The 27687-nt window shown below is 45.3% G+C and overlaps 1 protein-coding gene across 1 annotated transcript; it reads left to right on the plus strand.

The window, feature by feature from the left end:
- Positions 1–27036, plus strand: LOC139383314 (synaptosomal-associated protein 23-like). The gene is made up of 8 exons (XM_071127799.1): positions 1–162; positions 4688–4802; positions 11427–11468; positions 12935–12983; positions 13161–13278; positions 24468–24635; positions 25724–25868; positions 26224–27036. Exons 2-8 carry the CDS (start codon positions 4746–4748, stop codon positions 26284–26286), a joined length of 642 nt encoding a protein of 213 aa, XP_070983900.1. The 5' UTR covers positions 1–162; positions 4688–4745; the 3' UTR covers positions 26287–27036.
- Positions 27037–27687: the final 651 nt, after the last annotated feature.

Raw genomic sequence — 27687 nt, forward strand, 5'->3', positions numbered from 1 at the left:
GTTGTTTTAGGTGCGCTCCAACGCATGCGCAAGATCGCTTTCCTCCACTTGTGGAAACAGGATATGCGCTTCGTCGACACCATCTAAAGGAATTTCAGAAATTGCAAATATCACGTACAGATAACCAAAAGGAGGAGTCCTTTCTATTTGAGAAGCTTAGCAGTAAGTTGTTGTCATTCAGAAGACAACCGTCTTTCAGTATGTGTTCATCAGTCAAATTATCATCTGACGGGGAGTTTTATGCGACTGACTTGTGTTGAAGAGGAACTAGACTGCTACCTTGAGCTAGCCAATAGTACAAAAAAACTTTACAGGAATAACTTTTTATTTACGTCAGGCGAAATAACTAAGTTAGTCCAGTGCAAGTCAACTTTTAACAATGTTTTCAAGGTATTGCAACTCAGTTATGTATTACAGGTTACCCTCAAGACAACTTTTTCACCAATTGTAGTTTAACTTCGCCAGCTATCTAGGCTAGCTAACAACTCATTGGTTGGGTGTTGTTATTCTGTCTGCGATCACCTTGCTCGCTCTTGTTACAATAAACGAGTTCGCTACTGAACTTGTAAACTTCTTGCCAACTGACGTCCAGCATATCCAGCTAGTTAACTAACTCATACAATGTCAGCACAGCCACATTAAAGGTTATTTATTTAAGCAGTAAGGCACGAAGGGCTGTGGTATTGAAGTGATAATGCCCTCGAAGCCGGGTTTGTAGGATATTGTCACGGGTGTTAGGCCCGAGACCAAGTCGAGGCCTGGCAAACTTTACCAACATATCCTCCAAACACCGGCTTCGAGGGCATTATCACGTTTATACAACGGGTTACCAACATATAACAAATAATGATTGACATATTTTCATTAACGTTATTTTGGATGATTTATTCATACTATTTCATCCTACCACAAGATATAGTCCCGAGATAAGTATTGGGGTGCTACCCAAGCTGGCTGGTCATTCGTTCTATTGGTTGGGTTGCCAGAGACGCGACCCAGTCGGTGTTTAAGCTGTTTTCTAGTGTAATTTATTTGGATACATCCATGGCATAGAACATGTGCGCTCTCATCAGGACACTGCTAGCCAACGACACAGCTTTAAAAAAAAATAATGACCCCGTTTTCTCACCCTTTTCGTGGTATCCAATTGTTAGTAGTTACTATCTTGTCTCATCGCTACAACTCCCGTACCGGCTCGGGTAGACGAAGGTCGAAAGCCTCCGAAACACAACCTAACCAAGCCGCACTGCTTATTTTAACACAGCGCGCATCCAATTTATCTCCAGACATGCTGTATATATATTTTTAAATAAGTTAATTCTAAAGCTTTGTAGTCCATACCAGTCATCACTGCAACCGCATCAGTGCCCAGGCCGTACAATTTCTCTGTTGGTATCTTTTTGATGGAGCATCTCCTTGATGACGGCAATGACGGTGTCTGCCTTGCCATCAGGGACTGACATCAGGAACTGGTTGTAAAGGTGTTGTCCCTCTTGATCCATGTATCTGGAAAACATGCAAAAATCCATACACAATTTCATTATCAAATTGCATTTGTCACATGCGACACGAATACAACAGATGTAGGTAGACCTTACAGTGAAATGCTTACTTACAAGCCCTTAACCAACAATGCAGTTGTAAGAAAAATACACCCCCCCCCCCCCCCCACACCAAAAAAGTAACAGAATAATTAAAGAGCAGCAGTAAAATAACAATAGCGAGGCTATATACAGGCTGACAAGGTAAAAATCTGTCGTTCTGCACCTGAGCAAGGCAGTTCCCCACTCTGATTAAGGGGTTAAATGTGGAAGACTCACTTCAGTTGAACACATTCAGTTCTGAGGACCCATGCTAAATCTTTTCAGTCTCCTGAGGGTGTATAGGTTTTGTGTACTCTCTTCACGACTGTGTTGGTACAGCTGAGCTGTAGTCAATGAACAGCATTCTCACATAGGTGTTCCTATTGTCCAGGTGGGAAAGGGCAGTGTTGAGTGCGATTGAGATGACATTATCAGTGGATCTGTTGGGGCGGTATGCGAATTGGAATGTTTGTGGGATAATAGTGTTGATGTGAGCCATGACCAGCCTTTCAAAGCACTTCATGGCTACTGACATGAGTGCTATAGGGAGGTAGTCATTTAGGCAGGTTACTTTTGCTTTCCTGGGCACAGGGACTATGGTCATCTGCTAAAAACGTCAGAGGAGACACTTGCCTGTTGGTCCGTGCTTCCTCTGAGCACACGTCCTGGAAATCCGTCTGGCCCCGCGGCGTTGTGAATGTTGACCTGTTTAATGGTCTTGCTCACATCAGCTACAGAGAGCGTGATTACACAGTTGACCGGAACAGCTGGGGCTCTCATGCATGCTTCAGTGTTGCTTGCCATGACGCGAGCACAAAAGTCATTAGGCCGCCTGGTAGGCTCACGACACTGGGTAACTCACGGCTGGGTTTCTCTTTTGTAGTCCAAACTAGCTTGCAAACCCAGCCACATCTGGTGTAGTCTGATTCAATCTTACTCCTATATTGCTGCATTGCCTGTTTTGATGGTTCGTCTGTGGGCATAGCAGGAATTCTTATAAGCGTCCAGATTGATGTCCCGCTCTGTGAAAGCGGCAGCTTTAGGCTTTAGCTCGGTGGGGATGTTGCCTGTAATCCATGGCTTCTGGTTGGGATGGTCACTGTGGGGACGACGTTGTCATTGCACTTATTGATGAAGGTGGGTGACTGAGGTGGTATACTCAATGTCATTGGATGAATCCTGGAACATATTCCAGTCTGTGCTAGCAAAACAGTCCTGTAGCGTATCATCTGACCACTTCCGTATTGAGTGAGTCACTGGTACATCCTGCTTTAGTTTTTGCTTGTAAGCTGGAATCGGGAGGATAGAACTATGGTAATTTGCCAAATGGAGGGCGGGGGAGAGCTTTGTGTCTCTGTGTGTGGAGTAAAGTTGGTCTAGAGTTCATTTATTCCCCCCCCACACACACACACACACACACACACACAGCTTCAGACACACAGCTATCCACTGACGCAATGTGATCATTCTCGCTCATTTTTCAGAATAAAAGCCTGAAACTATGCCTAAAGACTGTTCACACCATGTGGAAGCCATAGGGAAAGGAATCTGGTTGATATCCCTTTAAATGGAGGGAAGGCATGCAATGGAACAGAGGTTTCAGAAAAACAGCACTTCCTGGTTGGATTTTCCTCAGGTTTTCACCTGCAATATCAGTTCTATTATACTCACAGACAATATTTTGACAGTTTTGGAAACTTTAGTGTTTTCTATCCTAATCTGCCAATTATATGCATATTCTAGCTTCTGGGCCTGATAAATGGGCAGTTTCATGGGTACGTTTTTTATCCAAACATCAAAATACTTCCCCCTAGTCTCAAGAGGTTAAACAGCATTCTGTCTGTTTTTCAAGCTCTTTTGTGGGCCTGGCTCCCCAGTGGGTGGGCCTGGCTCCCCAGTGGGTGGGCCTGGCTCCCCAGTGGGTGGGCCTGGCTCCCCAGTGGGTAGGCCTAGCTGCCAAGTGGCTGGTATCTTCCCAGGACCACCCATGGCTGCAGCCCTGCCCAGTCATGTGAAATCCATAGATTAGGACCTAATACAGTTCTTTCAATTAACTGTACAATTCATATAAGGACATCAATCTTTGAAATTGTTACATTTTATATTTTGGTTAGTATACTTTGAACTACTAAAATAGTGACTTTTGTCAGACCGCATAGGCAGCAGCTCTATAGAGATGATTACTTGAAATAAAATAATTTCATCAAATTAAACAATATACACAACTGAAATATTCAATACTGTGAGTTTATTGCGATATGATGTTTCGAACGTATTGCTCACCATATGTCTACTGCAGAGGGACTAGAGAGAGCCATGAGAAAACGAGTTTTGATCAGTTATGGAAATAAGTGTTGAAAACAAATTGGCTTCTCGTTTAAAAAGGAGATGGCGAACAAGCTGTGAAGGAAAAATACTGGAGTTTTGGTGCAGGTACAGCCAACTGGAGAAATATGAATAATATTGGGACTTAGACTACATTTTTGACGGTAAATAGTTGACAAACTGTATAATTGTTTGCCCCCATCACTACATTCTAAGCCGTATGCTAGTTTAGATATTGGACACACTGAAACGTGTCTAAAAACACTGTCATGGTGGAAAATCTGGTGCAGCTTGTCCACACCAAGCGTTTCATCATTCAGTGCTGTGTGTTCCTGACTGGCATATTAATGATGTTTCAAACACATCTTCATTTCTCTATCAGCCTCTCCTTATCACCAGCCTCCTCATTGTAACTGTGCTGTCTGCATAATGACACCAAGCCATAATGGTACTGACAAGGAACTAGCCTACTGCTGTCTGTAGGCACAGAAAAATGCTGCTCATTTGTCAGTCGGTCAACTTTTTTTGTTTCCTTTTCCACACAACATTCAAACCCCATAGACCCCTCTGCTGCCAGGAAAGGAATCTAATTTTCTCACTTTGTTGAGACCAAAGTAGAACCATTGTTTCTTTGTAAAGTTACATAGTATGTTGATTCTGTCCGCAAAGTTGAATGGTACCTTTCAGTCATGTTCAAATGGATATCTGTATTCTTGAAACATTAACTTGTGAACCCTTCTCTCTCGGTCCCTCTATCCTGCCACCCCTCTCTCCCCCAGGCCTCAGAGTGTAGAGCTTGGTGTGACAGGAGGAGCCTCCAACTTCAACAGCAGTAAAATGGCGGATATGTCAGCGGAAGAGATCACCGTGAGGGCCAACCAAGTGACCGATGAGGTACAGCTGCCACCCGTATCCATAGAGACACTATAGGAATGCTGGGAATGGGGGAAGTGTTATGTGGCAGTATTAGCGTCGCTCCTGTGTCAACTCCTATAGAGAAGCAGTAACACGTTGATGGGGGAAAAACTCTTATGCTTTGCTGAGCACAGCTAATAATTTATTCAGATCTAAGTTAGTGTACTGTTCTGTTAATCTCTCTTGGACGCTTGCCAAAAGCCAGGAAAAAGCAGAGCGCCAAATTCCAATAAATTACTATAAAAATCAAACGTTCATTAAATCACACATGCAAGATAGCAAATTAAAGCTACACTCGTTGTGAATTCAGCCAACATGTCAGATTTCAAAAAGGCTTTTCGGCGAAAGCATAAGATGCTATTATCTGATGATAGCACAACAGCAAACAATGAGAGAGTAGCATATTTCAACCCTGCAGGCGCGACACAAAACGCAGAAATAAAATATAAATCATGCCTTACCTTTGACGAGCTTCTTCTATTGGCACTCCAATATGTCCCATAAATATCACAATTGGTCCTTTTGTTTGATTAATTCCGTCCATATATATCCAAAATGTCAATTTATTTGGCGCGTTCCAACATCACTACAAAATATCTCAAAAGTTACCTGTAAACTTTGCCAAAACATTTCAAACTATTTTTGTAATACAACTTTAGGTATTTTTAAACGTAAATAATTGATACAATTGAAGACGGGATGATCTGTGTTCAATACAAAAAGAAAACAAACTGACACGACTTTTCTAGTCACGCGCCTCTCTCAAACAGTCCACTTCAAGTGACTCTCATTCAAGATGGCCGTACTTCTTCATTACACAAAGGAAAAACCTTAACCAATTTCTAAAGACTGGTGGAAGCGGTAGGAACTGCAAGCAAGTCCCTTAGAAATCTGGTTTCCCAATGAAAACAGATTGAAAAGACAGTGACCACCCCCCCAAAAAAATAATAATTCCGAATGGTTTGTCCTCTGGGTTTTGCCTGCTACATAAGTTCTGTTATACTCACAGATATGATTCAAACAATTTTAGAAACTTCAGAGTGTTTTCTATCCAAATCTACTAATAATATGCATATATTATATTCTGGGGATGAGTAGCAGGCAGTTGAATTTGAGCATGCTATTCATCCAAAAGTGAAAGTGCTGCCCCCTATCCCGAAGAAGTTTTAAAACTAATAGTGTGGTCCTCTGCCATTTTGATTTATCTGTATCTCTTACCTACCTGTTTGTCTGTCTGTCTCTCTCTCTCTCTCCTTGCTGCCTGACTGACCGACTGATACCTGGGTTGTACTGGGTTTAGTCCAACATGGCATGGGGTAAACTGTCATAGTAACCTGCTTAATGTACCACACATCAGGGTTCTCCCCAAATAATCTGAGGGGTGCTGTGCCACCTTGTGGCTTGTCGTTCTGTGTGAGAAATATTCCAAACAGACTCTGGGATAGTTGTAGGATGATAGAACCCAAATTCATACACATTTTTTTATGTACAGTTGTATCTGATGCAACCGATGAGAACGTTTAACTTAAAATATTGATGGACTTCCTAGAACTGTTCGCCCGGCCGAACTGAGCAATAGGGGGAGAAGGACCTTGGTCAGGAAGGTGACCAAGAACCCAATGGTCACTCTGACAGAGCTCTAGAGTTCCTCTGTGGAGATGGGATAACCTTTAGGAAGGACAACCATCTCTGCAGCACTCAGCAAATCAGGACTTTATGGTAGAGTGGCCAGACGGAAGCCACTCTTCAGTAAAAGGCACATGACAGCCCGCTGAAGTTTTGCCAAAAGGCACCTAAAGGACTCTCAGACCATGAGAAACAAGATTATCTGGTCTGTTGAAACCAACATTTTACTCTTTGGCCTGAATGCCAAGTGTCACAACTGGAGGTAAACGGGCACCATCCCTACAGTGAAGCATGGTGGTGGCAGCATCATGCTGTGGGGAGACTAGTCAGGATCGAGAAGATGAACGGAGCAAAGCACAGAGATCCTTGATGAAAGCCTGCTCCAGAGCACTCAGGACCTCAGACTGGGGCGAAGGTTCACCTTCCAACAGGACAACGACCCTAAGCACACAGCCATGACAACGTAAGAGTGGCTTCAGGACAAGTCTCAATGTCCTTGAGTGGCCCAGCCAGAGCCCGGACTTGAACCCGATCGAACATCTCTTGAGACATGAAAATAGCTGTGCAGCGACGCTCCCCATCCAACCTGACAGAGCTTGAGAGAATCTGCAGAGAAGAATGGGAGAAACCCCCCAAATACAGATGTGCCAAGCTTGCCCAAGAAGAATCGCTGCCAAAGGTGCTCCAACAAAGTACAGAGTAAAGGGTCTGAATAATTATGTAAAACAAAATATATATATATATATATACATACATACATACATACATACATACATACATACATACACTGCTCAAAAAAATAAAGGGAACACTTAAACACACAATGTAACTCCAAGTCAATCACACTTCTGTGAAATCAAACTGTCCACCTAGGAAGCAACACTGATTGACAATAAATTTCACATGCTGTTGTGCAAATGGAATAGACAACAGGTGGAAATTATAAGCAATTAGCAAGACACCCCCCCAATAAAGGAGTGGTTCTGCAGGTGGTACCACAGACCACTTCTCAGTTCCTATGCTTCCTGGCTGATGTTTTGGTCACTTTTGAATGCTGGCGGTGCTTTCACTCTAGTGGTAGCATGAGACGGAGTCTACAACCCACACAAGTGGCTCAGGTAGTGCAGCTCATCCAGGATGGCACATCAATGCGAGCTGTGGCAAGAAGGTTTGCTGTGTCTGTCAGCGTAGTGTCCAGAGCATGGAGGCGCTACCAGGAGACAGGCCAGTACATCAGGAGACATGGAGGAGGCCGTAGGAGGGCAACAACCCAGCAGCAGGACCGATACCTCCGCCTTTGTGCAAGGAGGAGCAGGAGGAGCACTGCCAGAGCCCTGCAAAATGACCTCCAGCAGGCCACAAATGTGCATGTGTCTGCTCAAACGGTCAGAAACAGACTCCATGAGGGTGGTATGAGGGCCCGACGTCCACAGGTGGGGGTTGTGCTTACAGCCCAACACCGTGCAGGACGTTTGGCATTTGCCAGAGAACACCAAGATTGGCAAATTCTCCACTGGCGCCCTGTGCTCCTCACAGATGAAAGCAGGTTCACACTGAGCACATGTGACAGAGTCTGGAGACGCCGTGGAGAACGTTCTGCTGCCTGCAACATCCTCCAGCATGACCGGTTTGGCGGTGGGTCAGTCATGGTGTGTGGTGGCATTTCTTTGGGGAGCCGCACAGCCCTCCATGTGCTCACCAGAGGTAGCCTGACTGCCATTAGGTACCGAGATGAGATCCTAAGACCCCTTGTGAGACCATATGCTGGTGCAGTTGGCCCTGGGTTCCTCCTAATGCAAGACAATGCTAGACACTCATGTGGCTGGAGTGTGTCAGCAGTTCCTGCAAGAGGAAGGCATTGATGCTATGGACTGGCCCGCCCGTTCCCCAGACCTGAATCCATATGAGCACATCTGGGACATCATGTCTCGCTCCATCCACCAACGCCACGTTGCACCACAGACTGTCCAGGAGTTGGCAGATGCTTTAGTCCAGGTCTGCGAGGAGATCCCTCAGGAGACCATCCGCCACCTCATCGGGAGCATGCCCAGGCATTGTAGGGAGGTCATACAGGCACGTGGAGGCCACAGACACTACTGAGCCTCATTTTGACTTGTTTTAAGGACATTACATCAAAGTTGGATCAGCCTGTAGTGTGGTTTTCCACTTTAATTTTGAGTGCGACTCCAAATCCAGACCTCCATGGGTTGATAAATTTGATTTCCATTGATAATTTTTCTGTGATTTTGTTGTCAGCACATTCAACTATGTAAAGAAAGTATTTAATAAGAATATTTAATTCATTCAGATCTAGGATGTGTTAGTGTTCCCTTTATTTTTTTGAGCAGTGTGTATTTTTTTTAAACTGTTTTTGATTTGTCATGATGGGGTATTGTGTGTAGATTCATGGGGGGGGGGGGGGGGGGGGGGGGGGGGGGGGGGGGGGGGGGGCAATTTAATCCATTTTAGATTAAGTCTGTAATTTAACAATGTGGAAAGTCAAGGGGTCAGAATACTTTCTGGATGCACTGTATGATACAGTTGAAGTGGGAAGTTTACATACACTTAGGTTGGCGTCATTAAAACTCGTTTTTCAACCACTCCACAAATGTCTTGTTAACAAACTGTCTGTACAGCTGTTGTATTTGGCGCATGTGACTGTCAGCTTTAATTTGAGGGTATGTTCACCCATATCGGGTGAATCGTTTTAGAAATTACAGCACTTTTTTACATAGTCCAAATGTATTGAAGTAGTAAAAAGTTTAGTATTTGGGACTGTAATAATATGTCGACGATAAATACACAATGCAGGGGACTAGAGGACTAGAATTAACGATGAACTGAAAAACAACTATTTCCATTGGTCTGTAAAGCTGTCAGTCCTGAATCGTCTGCATGTTGAGTCAGGAGCAGAATACTTATTTGGCCATTGACCCAGTTGTACTGCAAGGACCTCTAATTGGTCAACCACAGGAAAGGGTGGGGGGTTAAATGACATCCTGTTACTTTGTTCAGAATCAATGAGGACAGGGGAGCATGCAGCTACCATCTACCACCCATCATGATTTGTTCTCCCCCCCTGATATGCTTTGGGGTCTGTGTTATTGAAGAGTAACATCAACTGTTAACAGTACCATATTTTTAGCATGTGTTGATTCAATTGCTGTTTGTTTTGGTTGTTTGGTTTTTGGAATCAACTTAATGGTCTATTTTGGTTAATGGCCTTGGTGCCCTGGTGGATTTGGATTGGGCATCTCTTGGGGGGGGGGGGGGGGGGGGGGGGGGGATTCATGAAATTCAAGACCTGGTGACACACTCACTGTGAATGACTCTTCCCTGGCTCTCATGGTCCCTGTTCGGTTGACCATTTGAAAAATGGTGATTATCATTTAAGGCTCTAGATTTTAGGAACAATCAGTTACAGGTGTTCAACCCAAACGGGAGCACAGCCCCCCTCTGGGACACCCCCCTCAATAATCAGAACCACCTTAAATGATCCTGGGAGGAACCCTTCACACACACAGATAGAGATGGGTATGAATGGTTCAGAGATGGGTATGAATGGTTCGGACACAAAGCATGCTTAGAAATGTGTCCGAGGGGGTTAATCATTTTCAACTCTATGTTGAGGTGATATGGTATAACAGTTCATGCTGATTACGTCGTCATGCCCCGAGTAATCATTTCCCCCTCTACCTTCTCTGCTGTAGGCTACGCCTTTCAGTCATGTTATTAATAGGGCGTCTCACCTGACTCGCCTGCACTGACTGCATTCCATCATAACGTTGTCATGTGACCTGGTGCTGCTGCTCTGTGGGACTGTGATGCTGCTCTGTGGGACTGTGCTGCTGCTCTGTGGGACTGTGCTGCTGCTCTGTGGGACTGTGCTGCTGCTCTGTGGGACGGTGCTGTTGCTCTGTGGGTCTGTGCTGCTGCTCTGTTGGTCTGTGCTGCTGCTCTGTGGGTCTGTGCTGCTGCTCTGTGGGACTGTGCTGCTGCTCTGTGGGACGGTGCTGTTGCTCTGTGGGTCTGTGCTGCTGCTCTGTGGGTCTGTGCTGCTGCTCTGTGGGTCTGTGCTGCTGCTCTGTGGGACTGTGTTGCTGCTCTGTGGGACTGTGCTGCTGCTCTGTGGGTCTGTGCTGCTGCTCTGTGGGTCTGTGCTGCTGCTCTGTGGGTCTGTGCTGCTGCTCTGTGGGTCTGTGCTGCTGCTCTGTGGGTCTGTGCTGCTGCTCTGTGGGTCTGTGCTGCTGCTCTGTGGGACTGTGCTGCTGCTCTGTGGGACTGTGCTGCTGCTCTGTGGGTCTGTGCTGCTGCTCTGTGGGTCTGTGCTGCTGCTCTGTGGGACTGTGCTGCTGCTCTGTGGGACGGTGCTGCTGCTCTGTGGGACGGTGCTGCTGCTCTGTGGGAGATGGTTAATCTACCTGACCAGGCACAGTTCAGCCATATGTCAACTACTTAAGATCTGAGTCTCTGTGGGCCTGTTAAATAGAGAACCATGTGCCGGGCTCACCTAACAGATTTTAAAATTAGAACAATTCACAATAGGCTTTGCGCCTGTCCTGGGAATTGAGTACTACCCAAGAAGCATTTCATATTACCTAGGCTCTAGTCTAGAGCCTTTTTTTCGTGTATGTCTGTACCCCTGAAAGACTCAATCAAAACAAGGATAAAGGACTCTGTAAGGTGTATATCATTTGTCTGTTCAGCTGTCATGTTCTACAGGCTAAGTAACACTCTATTGCGCTATCAATCAAATGTATTTTATAAAGCACTTTTTTACATCAACAGTTGTCAATAAGTTTTTAACACAGCCTAAAACTCCCAAAAGAGCAAACAATGCAGATGTAGAATCACAGGGAAAAACTCTAGAAAAACAGGAACCTAGGAAGAAGCCTAGAGAGGAACCAGGCAGTCCTCTTCTGGCTGAGCCTATTACCTAGCGGTACCTTAAGACCTTGTCTATTTTGTCCTCTACAGTCCTTGGAGTGCACCAGGCGGATGCTACAGATGGCCGAGGAGGTGAGACAAACGTTGTTATTGCTCTAACAGTCTAGCCCAACACAAGCCCTCTGTCATTACATACAGAAAGAAGTGCACTGAACAAAAATATTTTAGCAATTTCAAAGATTTCACGGAGTTAGTTCATGTAAGGAAATCAGTCAATTTAAGTAAATGAATTAAGCCCTAAGCTATGGATTTCACATGACTGGGAATACAAAGACATGAAAGGTAAGGGCTGTGGATCAGAACCAGTCAGTATCTGGTCTGCAGCAGGATCAAGCTGTTGACTGGGGCCTGTGGAATGTTGTCCCAGTCTTCAATGGCTGTGCAACGATCCAGCACATCCCCAAACATGCTCAATGGGTGACATGTCTGGTGAGTATGTATACCAGGACATTTTCAGCTTCCAGGAATTGTGTACAGATCCTTGCGATATGGAGCCGTGCATTTTCATTCTGGAACGTGAGGTGATGGTGGCGGAGGAATGGCACAACACTGGGCCTCGTCACGGTATCGCTGTGCATTCAAATTGCTGTCCATAAAATGCAATTGTGTTCATTGTCCGTAGCTAATGCCTGCCCATACATTGCCCCATGGTGGCGGTGGGGTTCTCTGTTCACAACGTTGACATCAGCAAACCACTCGCCCAAACTTCACCATACACGCTGTCTGCTATCTGTCCGGTACAGTTGAAACTGTGATTCATCCACGAATAGCACACTTCTCCAGCGTGCCACTGGCCATCGAAGTTGTCTTTGTCCCCTGTGAATTTGGTTACGACAGCAAACTACAGTCAGGTCAAGACTCTTGAGGACAAATAGCACGCAGATTAGCTTCTCTGAGATTAATTTCTGCACAAACTGTCAGAAATCTTGGGATGTGCAAATCCACAGTTTCATCAGATGTCCGGGTGGCTCGTCTCAGACGATCCCGCAGGTGAAGAAGCCGGATGTGGAGGTCCTGGGCTGGCATGGTTACACGTGGTTGTGAGGCTGGTTGTACGTACAAGCCAAATTCTCTAAAATGAGGGTGGTGGTGGCTTATGGTAGAGAAATTCACTGGCAACAGCTCTGTTGGACATTCCTGCAGTCAGCATGCCAATTGCACACTCCCTCAACTTGAGATTTGTAGCATTGTGGTGGGAGACAACTGCACATTTTAGTGGCCTTTTATTGTCCCCAGCACAAGGTGCACCTGTGTAGTGATCATGCTGTTCAATCAGCTTCTTGATATGCCTGTCAGGTGGATGGATTATCTTGGCAAAGGAGAAATCCTCACTAACAGGGATGTAAACAAATTTGTGCACAACATTTTTGAGATTTCTTTTGTGTGTTTGGAAAAGGTCTGGGATGTTTTATTTCAGCTCATGGGACCAACACTTTACATGTTGTGTTTTATATTTTACTTCAGCATATTTCTGTGTTGCTGAAGTTAGCTGCACTGTGGTCTTTGAATTCCTAATGTGGTGCTTGTCCTGTGTTCAGACCAGGGAGACTGGTGTCAACACCATCGACATGCTGGACCAACAGGGAGGTGAGTCGGAGTTCACTACAGAGCACCAGCGCTTAAGAATGCCATCTTTTTTTTTTACAGAACATCTTATTGTTAAAACCAGTTTTGTAACTTGGTTTAAATAAATCAATTAATATGGTTTTAGTGTTTCATTTCCCTGAGATGGGTCTTTGCTGTTTTGTCCTGGTTGCATGACAGAGCAACTGAGACGTACAGAGGAGGGTATGGACCAGATCAACGAGGACATGAGGAAGGCTGAGAAGAACCTGACTGACCTGTCCAAGTGCTGTGGCCTCTGTGTCTGCCCCTGTGACAGGTACTGGACACCCCTCTTACCACCAAACTATAACACAAGCGTAGCACGTCAGTTTTTTTTCTCTCTCTCTCTCACTTCTGGAAATGAGTCATGTGACTTTCTGTGTTGTACTTTGTTCTTGTAATGTTGATTCTGTTTCTTAGAATGTTTACATTTCTATCTTGTAAAGAACAAGAAGGCCCGCTCTCTGTTTATGCTTCCAATTTACCGCTTTAGTGACATGAGGTCAAAACAACGTGCTCATGGGCCTCCCGGTTGGTGCTGTGGTTTAAGGCACTGCATCGCAGTGCTAGCTGTTCCACCAGACAGGTTCGAGCCCAGGCTCTGTCACAGCCGGCCGCGACCGGGAGGTCCATGGGGCGACCCACAATTAGCCTAGCTTCGTCCGGGTTAGGGAGGGTTTGGCCGCTAGGGATATCCTTGTCTTATTGCGCACTAGCGACTCCTGTGGCGGCCCGGCGCAGTGCGCGCTAACCTGGTCGCCAGGTGCACTGTGTTTCCTCCGACACAGCGCTTATCCAACCCGGAAGCCAATGTGTTAAGAAGCAATGCGGCTTGGTTGGGTTGTGTTTCCGAGGACGCGTGGCTTTCGACCTTCGTCTCTCCCGAGCCCGTACGGGATTTGTAGCGATGAGACAAGATAGTAACTATTGGATACCACGAAAAGGGGGTAAAATTAAATGATAATAAAAAAAAAACATTTCACCTCACATGACCTTGTGGAAACAATTCAATTATTATGTTATTATTATATTATGTTGGGCGGGTATTCCAACAGTTCCCATGTGACCATCACTCGCGGGTGGCCCTAGAATTATAGTGACCTATCTATTTCAAAAACTTGTGTATCTAATAATTTATCAATGAGATTTAGTAGTACATCCGGACCAGTGAAAATGATGGACACACCTACTCATTCTAGGGTTTATTTTTACTATCTTCTACATTGTATAATAATAGCGAAGACATCAAAACTATGAAATAACACATGGAACCATGTAGTAACCAAAGAAGTGTTAAGCAAATCAAAATATATTTGAGATTTTTCAAGGTAGCCACCCTTTGCCTTGATGACAGCTTTGCACACTCTTGGTATTCTCTCAACCAGCATCACCTGGAATGCTTTTACAACAGTCTTGAAGGAGTTCCCACATATACTGAGCACTTCTTGGCTGCTGGTCACCATAGCAGCTCCCACCTGTAGCACGCGCTCCAGCCGGTATATCTCTCTGGTCACCCCCAAAACCAATTCTTCCTTTGGCCGCCTTTCCTTCCAGTTCTCTGCTGGCAATGACTGGAATGAACTACAAAAACTCTGAAACTGGAAAACACTTCTCCCTCACTAGCTTTAAGCACCAGCTGTCAGAGCAGCTCACAGATTACTGCACCTGTACATAGCCCATCTATAATTTAGCCCAAACAACTACCTCTTCCCCTACTGTATTTATTTATTTTGCTCCTTTGCACCCCATTATTTGTATTTCTACTTTGCACATTCTTCCACTGCAAATCTACCATTCCAGTGTTTTACTTGCTATATTGTATTTACTTCGCCACCATGGCCTTTTTTTGCCTTTACCTCCCTTATCTCACCTCATTTGCTCACATTGTATATAGACTTATTTTTCTACTGTAACATTGATTGTATGTTTGTATTACTCCATTTGTAACTCTGTACAGTGCCTTGCGAAAGTATTCGGCCCCCTTGAACTTTGCGACCTTTTGCCACATTTCAGGCTTCAAACATAAAGATATAAAACTGTATTTTTTTGTGAAGAATCAACAACAAGTGGGACACAATCATGAAGTGGAACGACATTTATTGGATATTTCAAACTTTTTTAACAAATCAAAAACTGAAAAATTGGGCGTTCAAAATTATTCAGCCCCCTTAAGTTAATACTTTGTAGCGCCACCTTTTGCTGCGATTACAGCTGTAAGTCGCTTGGGGTATGTCTCTATCAGTTTTGCACATCGAGAGACTGAATTTTTTTCCCATTCCTCCTTGCAAAACAGCTTGAGCTCAGTGAGGTTGGATGGAGAGCATTTGTGAACAGCAGTTTTCAGTTCTTTCCACAGATTCTCGATTGGATTCAGGTCTGGACTTTGACTTGGCCATTCTAACACCTGGATATGTTTATTTTTGAACCATTCCATTGTAGATTTTGCTTCATGTTTTGGATCATTGTCTTGTTGGAAGACAAATCTCCGTCCCAGTCTCAGGTCTTTTGCAGACTCCATCAGGTTTTCTTCCAGAATGGTCCTGTATTTGGCTCCATCCATCTTCCCATCAATTTTAACCATCTTCCCTGTCGCTGCTGAAGAAAAGCAGCCCCAAACCATGATGCTGCCACCACCATGTTTGACAGTGGGGATGGTGTGTTCAGCTGTGTTGCTTTTACGCCAAACATAACGTTTTGCATTGTTGCCAAAAAGTTCAATTTTGGTTTCATCTGACCAGAGCACCTTCTTCCACATGTTTGGTGTGTCTCCCAGGTGGCTTGTGGCAAACTTTAAACAACACTTTTTATGGATATCTTTAAGAAATGGCTTTCTTCTTGCCACTCTTCCATAATGGCCAGATTTGTGCAATATACGACTGATTGTTGTCCTATGGACAGAGTCTCCCACCTCAGCTGTAGATCTCTGCAGTTCATCCAGAGTGATCATGGGCCTCTTGGCTGCATCTCTGATCAGTCTTCTCCTTGTATGAGTTGAAAGTTTAGAAGGACGGCCAGGTCTTGGTAGATTTGCAGTGGTCTGATACTCCTTCCATTTCAATATTATCGCTTGCACAGTGCTCCTTGGGATGTTTAAAGCTTGGGAAATCTTTTTGTATCCAAATCCGGCTTTAAACTTCTTCACAACAGTATCTCGGACCTGCCTGGTGTGTTCCTTGTTCTTCATGATGCTCTCTGCGCTTTTAACGGACCTCTGAGACTATCACAGTGCAGGTGCATTTATACGGAGACTTGATTACACACAGGTGGATTGTATTTATCATCATTAGTCATTTAGGTCAACATTGGATCATTCAGAGATCCTCACTGAACTTCTGGAGAGAGTTTGCTGCACTGAAAGTAAAGGGGCTGAATAATTTTGCACGCCCAATTTTTCAGTTTTTGATTTGTTAAAAAAGTTTGAAATATCCAATAAATGTCGTTCCACTTCATGATTGTGTCCCACTTGTTGTTGATTCTTCACAAAAAAATACAGTTTTATATCTTTATGTTTGAAGCCTGAAATGTGGCAAAAGGTCGCAAAGTTCAAGGGGGCCGAATACTTTCGCAAGGCACTGTATGTGTCGAACTGCTTTGCTTTATCTTGGACAGGTCGCAATTGTAAATGAGAACTTGTTCTCAACTTGCCTACCTGGTTAAATAAAGGTGAAATAAATAAATAACTCTGCGCTCCAACTCATCCCAAACCTTCTCAATTGGGTTGAGGTCGGGGGATTGTGGAGACAAGGTCATCTGATGCAGCACTCAATCACTCTCCTTCTTGGTCAAATAGCCCTTACACAACCTGGAGGTATGGTGGGTCATTGTCCTGTTGAAAAACAAATGATAGTCCCACTAAGCGCAAACCAGATGGAATAGCGTATCGCTGCAGAATGCTGTGGTAGCCGTGCTGGTTAAGTGTGCCTTGAATTCTAAATAAATCACTTAGTGTCACCAGCAAAGCACCATCACATCACCACCTCCATGCTTCACGGTGGGAACCACACATGCAGAGATCATCTGTTCACCTACTGTGAGTCTAACAAAGACATGGCGGCTGAAACCAAATATCTCAAATTTGGACTCATCAGACCAAAGGATAGATTTCCACCGGTCTAGTGTCCATTGCTTGTGTTTCTTGGCCCATGCAAGTCTCTTCTTATTGGTGTCCTTTAGTAGTGTTTTCTTTGCAGTAGTTCACAGAACCTGATTCACACAGTCTACTCTGAACAGTTATTGAGATGTGTCTGTTACTTGAACTCTGAAGCATTTATTTGGGCTGCAATTTCTGAGGCTGGAAACTCTAATGAACTTATCTGCAGCAGAGGTAACTCTGGGTCTTCCTTTCCTGTGGCGGTCCTCATGAGAGCCAGTTTCATCATAGCGCTTGATGGTTTTTGCGACTGAACTTAAAGAAACTTTCAAAGCTGTTGAAATGTTCCAGATTGACTGACCTTCATGTCTTAAAGTAATGATGGGCTGTCTTTCTCTTTGCTTATTTGAGCTGTTCTTGTCATAATATGGACTTGGTCTTTTTAAATCAAATCAAATCAAATCAAATCAAATTTTATTTGTCACATACACATGGTTAGCAGATGTTAATGCGAGTGTAGCGAAATGCTTGTGCTTCTAGTTCCGACAATGCAGTAATAACAAGTAATCTAACTAACAATTCCAAACTACTGTCTTGTACACAGTGTAAGGGGATAAAGAATATGTACATAAGGATATATGAATGAGTGATGGTACAGAGCAGCATAGGCAAGATACAGTAGATGGTATCGGGTACAGTATGTACAAATGAGATGAGTATGTAAACAAAGTGGCATAGTATAGTATAAAGTGGCTAGTGATACATGTATTACATAAGGATACCGTCGATGATATAGAGTACAAAGTGGCATAGTATAGTATAAAGTGGCTAGTGATACATGTATTACATAAGGATACCGTCGATGATATAGAGTACAGTATATACGTATGCGTATGAGATGAATAATGTAGGGTAAGTAACATTTATATAAGGTAGCATTGTTTAAAGTGGCTAGTGATATATTTACATCATTTCCCATCAATTCCCATTATTAAAGTGGCTGGAGTTGAGTCAGTGTCAGTGTGTTGGCAGCAGCCACTCAGTGTTAGTGGTGGCTGTTTAACAGTCTGATGGCCTTGAGATAGAAGCTGTTTTTCAGTCTCTCGGTCCCAGCTTTGATGCACCTGTACTGACCTCGCCTTCTGGATGATAGCGGGGTGAACAGGCAGTGGCTCGGGTGGTTGATGTCCTTGATGATCTTTATGGCCTTCCTGTGACATCGGGTGGTGTAGGTGTCCTGGAGGGCAGGTAGTTTGCCCCCGGTGATGCGTTGTGCAGACCTCACTACCCTCTGGAGAGCCTTACGGTTGAGGGCGGTGCAGTTGCCATACCAGGCGGTGATACAGCCCGCCAGGATGCTCTCGATTGTGCATCTGTAGAAGTTTGTGAGTGCTTTTGGTGACAAGCCGAATTTCTTCAGCCTCCTGAGGTTGAAGAGGCGCTGCTGCGCCTTCTTCACGATGCTGTCTGTGTGAGTGGACCAATTCAGTTTGTCTGTGATGTGTATGCCGAGGAACTTAAAACTTGCTACCCTCTCCACTACTGTTCCATCGATGTGGATAGGGGGGTGTTCCCTCTGCTGTTTCCTGAAGTCCACAATCATCTCCTTAGTTTTGTTGACGTTGAGTGTGAGGTTGTTTTCCTGACACCACACTCCGAGGGCCCTCACCTCCTCCCTGTAGGCCGTCTCATCGTTGTTGGTAATCAAGCCTACCACTGTTGTGTCGTCCGCAAACTTGATGATTGAGTTGGAGGCGTGCGTGGCCACGCAGTCGTGGGTGAACAGGGAGTACAGGAGAGGGCTCAGAACGCAACCTTGTGGGGCCCCAGTGTTGAGGATCAGCGGGGAGGAGATGTTGTTGCCTACCCTCACCACCTGGGGGCGGCCCGTCAGGAAGTCCAGTACCCAGTTGCACAGGGCGGGGTCGAGACCCAGGGTCTCGAGCTTGATGACGAGCTTGGAGGGTACTATGGTGTTGAATGCCGAGCTGTAGTCGATGAACAGCATTCTCACATAGGTATTCCTCTTGTCCAGATGGGTTAGGGCAGTGTGCAGTGTGGTTGAGATTGCATCGTCTGTGGACCTATTTGGGCGGTAAGCAAATTGGAGTGGGTCTAGGGTGTCAGGTAGGGTGGAGGTGATATGGTCCTTGACTAGTCTCTCAAAGCACTTCATGATGACGGATGTGAGTGCTACGGGGCGGTAGTCATTTAGCTCAGTTACCTTAGCTTTCTTGGGAACAGGAACAATGGTGGCCCTCTTGAAGCATGTGGGAACAGCAGACTGGTATAGGGATTGATTGAATATGTCCGTAAACACACCGGCCAGCTGGTCTGCGCATGCTCTGAGGGCGCGGCTGGGGATGCCATCTGGGCCTGCAGCCTTGCGAGGGTTAACACGTTTAAATGTCTTACTCACCTCGGCTGCAGTGAAGGAGAGACCGCATGTTTTCGTTGCAGGCCGTGTCAGTGGCACTGTATTGTCCTCAAAGCGGGCAAAAAAGTTATTTAGTCTGCCTGGGAGCAAGACATCCTGGTCCGTGACTGGGCTGGGTTTCTTCCTGTAGTCCGTGATTGACTGTAGACCCTGCCACATGCCTCTTGTGTCTGAGCCGTTGAATTGAGATTCTACTTTGTCTCTGTACTGGCGCTTAGCTTGTTTGATAGCCTTGCGGAGGGAATAGCTGCACTGTTTGTATTCGGTCATGTTACCAGACACCTTGCCCTGATTAAAAGCAGTGGTTCGCGCTTTCAGTTTCACACGAATGCTGCCATCAATCCACGGTTTCTGGTTAGGGAATGTTTTAATCGTTGCTATGGGAACGACATCTTCAACGCACGTTCTAATGAACTCGCACACCGAATCAGCGTATTCGTCAATGTTGTTATCTGACGCAATACGAAACATCTCCCAGTCCACGTGATGGAAGCAGTCTTGGAGTGTGGAGTCAGCTTGGTCGGACCAGCGTTGGACAGACCTCAGCGTGGGAGCCTCTTGTTTTAGTTTCTGTCTGTAGGCAGGGATCAACAAAATGGAGTCGTGGTCAGCTTTTCCGAAAGGGGGGCGGGGCAGGGCCTTATATGCGTCGCGGAAGTTAGAGTAACAATGGTCCAAGGTCTTTCCTCCCCTGGTTGCGCAATCGATATGCTGATAAAATTTGGGGAGTCTTGTTTTCAGATTAGCCTTGTTAAAATCCCCAGCTACAATGAATGCAGCCTCCGGATAAATTGTTTCCAGTTTGCAGAGAGTTAAATAAAGTTCGTTCAGAGCCATCGATGTGTCTGCTTGGGGGGGGATATATACGGCTGTGATTATGATCGAAGAGAATTCTCTTGGTAGATAATGCGGTCTACATTTGATTGTGAGGAATTCTAAATCAGGTGAACAGAAGGATTTGAGTTCCTGTATGTTTCTTTCATCGCACCATGTCACGTTAGTCATAAGGCATACGCCCCCGCCCCTCTTTTTACCAGAAAGATGTTTTTTCCTGTCTGCGCGATGCGTGGAGAAACCTGTTGGCTGCACCGCTTCGGATTGCGTCTCTCCAGTAAGCCACGTTTCCGTGAAGCAAAGAACGTTACAGTCTCTGATGTCCCTCTGGAATGCTACCCTTGCTCGGATTTCATCAACCTTGTTGTCAAGAGACTGGACATTGGCAAGAAGAATGCTAGGGAGTGGTGCGCGCTGTGCCCGTCTCCGGAGTCTGACCAGTAGACCGCCTCGTTTCCCTCTCTTTCGGAGTCGTTTTTTTGGGTCGCTGCATAGGATCCACTCCTTTGTCCTGTTTGTAAGGCAGAACACAGGATCCGCGTCGCGAAAAACATATTCTTGGTCGTACTGATGGTGAGTTGATGCTGATCTTATATTCAGTAGTTCTTCTCGACTGTATGTAATGAAACCTAAGATGACCTGGGGTACTAATGTAAGAAATAACACGTAAAAAAACAAAAAACTGCATAGTTTCCTAGGAACGCGAAGCGAGGCGGCCATCTCTGTCGGCGCCGGACTCATTATCTTCTGTATACCCACCCTTACCTTGTCACAACACAACTGATTGGCTCAAACGCATTAAAAAAGACTACCTCATGATGCTGGTTGAGAGAATGCCAAGAGAGAGAATGCCAAGAGTGTGCAAAGCTGTCATCAAGGCAAACGGTGGCTACTTTGACGAATCTCCCATATAAAATATTTAGATTTAACACTTGGTTACTATAGGATTCCATGTGTGGCAAGTCAAATCAATGTAACATGTTCATGTAAGAAACTTGGTTCAGACCTTTAAGAGACGTGGTGGACAAACGGTGAAACCAATACAATTCTCTTCTCAGTAATAGTTTATTAGTCGTCGTCCCCCCCCCCCTAGGAGTCTAAACATGTTCGATACCAATCTAAGAGCTGATGTGATGAGCCTCCAGGAAGTGCTCAGCCACAGGGTTTCTGATTAGTCCTAATATTACTCCTGTGTTCTGCTGTCCTTGTTTTTCTACATAGCATAGACACACATGCGGGTCAAACGACCGCCCCTCCATTGTCAAACGCTCCCTAAAACACTTCTGCGAGCAGACCTTTCTAATCGACCTGGCCCGGGTATCCTGGAAGGATACTCCTCATCCCGTCAGTTGAGGATGCCTGGTCATTCTTTAAAAGTAACTTCCTCACCATCTTAGACCAGCATGCTCCGTTCAAAAAATGCAGAACTAAAAACAGATTGGTTCACTCCACAACTGACTGCCTTCGACCAGCACAAAAACATCCTGTGGCGGACTGCAATAGCATCGAATAGTGCCCGCAACATTTTTATTTTACCTTTATTTAACTAGGCAAGTCAGTTAAGAACAAATTCTTAATTTCAATGACGGCCTAGGAACAGTGGGTTAACTGCCTGTTCAGGGGCAGAACGACAGATTTGTACCTTGTCAGCAACCTTCCGGTTACTAGTCCAACGCTCTAACCACTAGGCTACCCTGCCGATATGCAACTGTTCAGGGAAGTCAGGAAAGCAAGCTTTTTCAAGCAGAAATTTGCATCCTGTAGCTCTAACTCCAAAAAGTTCTGGGACACTGTAAAGTCCATGGAGAACAAGAGCACCTCCTCCCAGCTGCCCACTGCACTGAGGCTAGGTAAAATGGTCACCACCGATAAATCTGTGATAATTGAAACCTTCCTCCTGGCTACACCAACCTCGGCCAACAGCTCCAACCCCCCCACGCAGCTACTCGCCCACGCCTCCCCGCTTCTCCTTTACCCAAATCCAGATAGCAGATGTTCTGAAAGAGCTGCAAAACCTGGACCCATACTAATCAGCTGGGCTTGACAATCTGCACCCTCTATTTCTGAAACTGTCCGCCGCCATTGTCGCAACCCCTATTACCAGCCTGTTCAACCTCTCCTTCGTATCATCTGAGATCCCCGAGGATTGGAAAGCTGCCGCGGTCATCCCCCTCTTCAAAGGGGGAGACACCCTGGACCCAAACTGTTACAGACCTATATCCATCCTGCCCTGCCTATCTAAGGTCTTCGAAAGCTAAGTCAACAAACAGATCACTGACCATCTCGAATCCCACCTTACCTTCTCCGCTGTGCAATCTGGTTTCTGAGCCGGTCACGGGTGCACCTCAGCCACGCTCAAGGTACTCAACGATATCATAACCGCCATCGATAAAAGACAGTACTGTGCAGCCGACTTCATCGACCTGGCCAAAGCTTTCGACACTGTCAATCACCATATTCTTATCGGCAGACTCAGTAGCCTCGATTTTTCTAATGACTGCCTTGCCTGGTTCACCAACTACTTTGCAGACAGAGTTCAGTGTGTCAAATCATGTTGTCCGGTCCTCTGGCAGTCTCTATGGGGGTACCACAGGGTTCAATTATCGGGCGGACTCTTTTCTCTGTATATATCAATGATGTTGCTCTTGCTGCAGGCGATTCCCTGATCCACCTCTACGCAGACGACACCATTCTGTATACTTCTGGCCCTTCCTTGCACACACTGTGCTATCTAACCTCCAAACGAGCTTCAATGCCATACAACACTCCTTCCGTGGCCTCCAACTGCTCTTAAACGCTAGTAAAACCAAATGCATGCTTTTCAACCGTTCGCTGCCTGCACCCGCGCGCCCGACTAGCATCACCACCCTGGATGGTTCTAACCTAGAATATGTGGACATCTATAAGTACCTAGTACCTGCAAACTCTCCTTCCAGACTCATATCAAACATCTCAAATCCAAAATCAGATCTAGAGTCGGCTTTCTATTTCGCAACCAAGCCTCCTTCACTCACGGCACAAAACTTACCCTAGTAAAACTGGCTATCCTACCGATCCTCGACTTCGGCGATGTCACCTACAAAATAGCTTCCAATACTCTACTCAACAAACTGGATGCGGTTTATCACAGTGCCATCCGTTTTGTTACTAAAGCACCTTATACCACCCACCACTGCGACCTGTATGCTCTAGTCGGCTGGCCCTCGCTACATGTTCGTCGCCAGACCCACTGGCTCCAGGTCATCTACACGTCTATGCTAGGTAAAGCTCCACCTTATCTCAGTTCACTGGTCACGATGGCAACACCCACCTGTAGCACGCGCTCCAGCAGGTGGATCTCACTGATCATCCCTAAAGCCGCCTTTCATTCCAGTTCTCTGCTGCCTGTGACTGGAACGAATTGCAAAAATCTGAAGTTGGAGACTTATCTCCCTCACCAACTTTAAACATCTGCTATCTGAGCAGCTAACCGATCGCTGCAGCTGTACATAGTCCATCGTTATATAGCCCACCCAATTTACCTACCTCATCCCCATACTGTTTATATTTATTTACTTTTCTGCTCTTTTGCACACCAGTATCTCTACCTGCACATGTACATCTGATCATTTATCACTCCAGTGTTAATCTGCTAAATTGTAATTATTCACTCCTATGGCCTATTTATTGCCTACCTCATGCATTTTGCACATAATGTATATAGATAATTTTTTTCTACTATGTTATTGACTTGTTTATTGTTTACTCCATGTGTAACTCTGTGTTGTTGTCTGTTCACACTGCTATGCTTTATCTTGGCCAGGTCGCAGTTGCAAATGAGAACTTGTTCTCAACTAGCCTACCTGGTTAAATAAAGGTGAAATAAAAAATAAAATACACCCTTTTTTTCAATTTAGAATGATACCCTTAATCTTAATGGCCCGTGATGCCATGATTGAGCATTTGTTTGTAAAGTTACCACCCGTCACCTTGTCTACGAAGGTGCTACGTGGCACCGGTGGAAGCTCTCTTCCCCTGAAGTTGTCCCCTGATTGACGGACTGAATTGATTGACTTGAATGGTGGACTGACTAATGATTTAACGGACCGACTTGATTTTCCCTCAGGGTGACATCCATAGAGCATGATTCTAAGTACAAGCGTACCTGGGGAACAGGTGATGGTACAGGAGAGGGAGGGGATGGCTCGGTGGTGTCCAGGCAACCCCCGGGCATCCATAACGGACATGCCAACCAGCAGCAGCCCATGGGGGGCTCTGGACCCTACATCAAGAGGTGGGTGAAGCCAGTCAACCGTATAATACACACCTAGTTACAAACGATCAGCTTGATCCAACTTGCTTTTGCTCCCTTTGCCCTTTTTTAAAATGTTTGCAGATCTGTAAGGTGGAGGGAATGTGGTGGAAACTCCACAACATAGCTTCTACTTACCCAGTCCTTTCAGATCTGTAAGGTGGAGGGAATGTGGTGGAAACTCCACAACATAGCTTCTACTTACCCAGTCCTTTCAGATCTGTAAGGTGGAGGGAATGTGGTGGAAACTCCACAACATAGCTTCTACTTACCCAGTCCTTTCAGATCTGTAAGGTGGAGGGAATGTGGTGGAAACTCCACAACAGCTTCTACTTACCCAGTCCTTTCAGATCTGTAAGGTGGAGGGAATGTGGTGGAAACTCCACAACATAGCTTCTACTTACCCAGTCCTTTCAGATCTGTAAGGTGGAGGGAATGTGGTGGAAACTCCACAACATAGCTTCTACTTACCCAGTCCTTTCAGATCTGTAAGGTGGAGGGAATGTGGTGGAAACTCCACAACAGCTTCTACTTACCCAGTCCTTTCAGATCTGTAAGGTGGAGGGAATGTGGTGGAAACTCCACAACATAGCTTCTACTTACCCAGTCCTTTCAGATCTGTAAGGTGGAGGGAATGTGGTGGAAACTCCACAACATAGCTTCTACTTACCCAGTCCTTTCAGATCTGTAAGGTGGAGGGAATGTGGTGGAAACTCCACAACATAGCTTCTACTTACCCAGTCCTTTCAGATCTGTAAGGTGGAGGGAATGTGGTGGAAACTCCACAACATAGCTTCTACTTACCCAGTCCTTTCAGATCTGTAAGGTGGAGGGAATGTGGTGGAAACTCCACAACATAGCTTCTACTTACCCAGTCCTTTCAGATCTGTAAGGTGGAGGGAATGTGGTGGAAACTCCACAACATAGCTTCTACTTACCCAGTCCTTTCAGATCTGAAAACACCACACGGTTAGGGTTATCAAGCAAGGGCAAATAGTCTCATGATTGTGTTTTGACACTGTGTGAGAATAGTAGATATGTGCGATCATGTGGCCCCTTAACTCCCCCAGGATTACCAACGATGCTCGGGAGGATGAGATGGAGGAGAACCTGGATCAGGTGGGCAGCATCATAGGGAACCTGAAGAACATGGCCAGTGACATGGGCTCTGAGCTAGACAAGCAGAACAAACACATCGACTGCATCACAGAAAAGGTGGGTTGTCGTCATGGCTGGGCTTGTGTTCTCCATACACTGCCTTACACTCCTAGAGTTTATGATACCATGTTGTGGGGCTTATACTACCAGTATGCTCTGACGAAGGTCTTTGTGAGCAGAAGTTCTGCCTATTAAAGGTGCAGAGATTGTTTTCTACAGTTTAGTTTGTAATCTTCATACACCTCCGCTAGCTTTTTCTTGGGTGTGGTACAGTATATTTGTCTTGTGTACCGTATACGAGGATGCCTAACATAGGGCTCTACTGTCAGACGGCCTTCTGTTTCACTAAGAAAGAGTCATGTTGATATTGAGCCACCACTCACCTGGTGTGTGTGTTGTCTCCCCCCCTCAGGCGGACAGAAACAAAGCACGTATCGATGAAGCCAACCAGCGAGCCAACAAGCTCCTCAAGTAGACCTACGTACCTGCTCCCGATTTTCAAATCATCCACCTTGGATCTCTGCCTCAGCTTCCATGTACATAAACACACACTCTCTCTCTCTCGCTCTCCTTGAGAACAAAGTAAATCAACCAGGACAAAACCCATGAACCAACACCTACCACACGTGCCTTTTCTGTAATGATGTAAATATGCTCACACAACACTCTCTTCTACCTTTTTATGACTAGTTCAAAGTTCCTTGCCTGGATCCCATCCCAAATATGTGACACAGTGAATCACTTTTTCAGGCGTTGTGAGATCTGTGCCCATATTCAGAAAGCCTCTGAGTAGGAGTGCTGATGTAAGATGGTTTATATATATTAATTCAGTCCCTGATAAGCAGTGGAGGCTGCTGAGAGGAGGATGGCTCGTAGTAATGGGATAGTATCAAACACATGGTTTCAATGTGCTTGATGCCATTCCATCCACTCATTCCAGCCATTATTTTTGAGCTGTCCCCTAATATGTGCAGTGTGGCTGCCGAAAATATGACCTGGAACATCAGATTCTCACCATATGTTGCCCCCTGGTGGTCATAGGGTGTCATAGCAGCTGTATACACCTCAGGCATATGCAGGGAAAGTTATGAGACAACAGCTCTTCATATCATGTCATTTGGCTCTTGTAACTACTGTTATTGTTTGAAATGTGCATATTTAATTATTCTTATAAAGTAGAAATGACTTGTGAATAAAGTTAGGACCTATACCCTTTGAATTGAAATAATGTTTGAACGATCTAATATCTGTTTTATACTTAACAAACTTCTTGAATGGGTTTGTGTGGCCTGGGTTCCAGCTATAACACGCTGAATGATGAAAACATGTTTTCCTTAGAGTAACAACTAATCATTAACCAAAGATCTTGTCACTGTTAGATTTACCTCTGCTAGCCTGAGTGCCAGTCAGTTTGTGCTATCATGTCAACTCTTTGGCTGGGATTCAATTCGATCATGCTTTGTCAGCTATGCACATTTAAAGGCAATGTTTTCGCGTCGGTTGAATCGAACCTCATTTTTTAAATATTTTTATGTCAAGCGCACAATAAGGCTGACCTACCGCGGTTTGGATGGAATCTCTGCTCTTGACCCTCATTGGCTTGACAATGAATGAGCAATGGAGTTGTCAAGAATACAAACCGATCTGGGACCAGGCTACCTCTCTGCCACCAGTAGATCAGATGCTGTACCTCCCCCTCCCTCATTGTTATTTCACTCCTTTCTATTTGAACTGCCACGTTTTCACCTGAGAGACGTTAAGTGCCTTTGTCTTGGAAAGATTCCAGTGTTTTAACAGCCTGGTCCCCAAATCATCTCTTCTGTCTGTCAGTAATGTAGGCATGGATTCAATCCGTTACGTCGAAGACCGGCGCTTT

The sequence above is a fragment of the Oncorhynchus clarkii genome, chromosome 25, assembly GCF_045791955.1.
Source record: "Oncorhynchus clarkii lewisi isolate Uvic-CL-2024 chromosome 25, UVic_Ocla_1.0, whole genome shotgun sequence".
Taxonomy (NCBI): domain Eukaryota; kingdom Metazoa; phylum Chordata; class Actinopteri; order Salmoniformes; family Salmonidae; genus Oncorhynchus; species Oncorhynchus clarkii.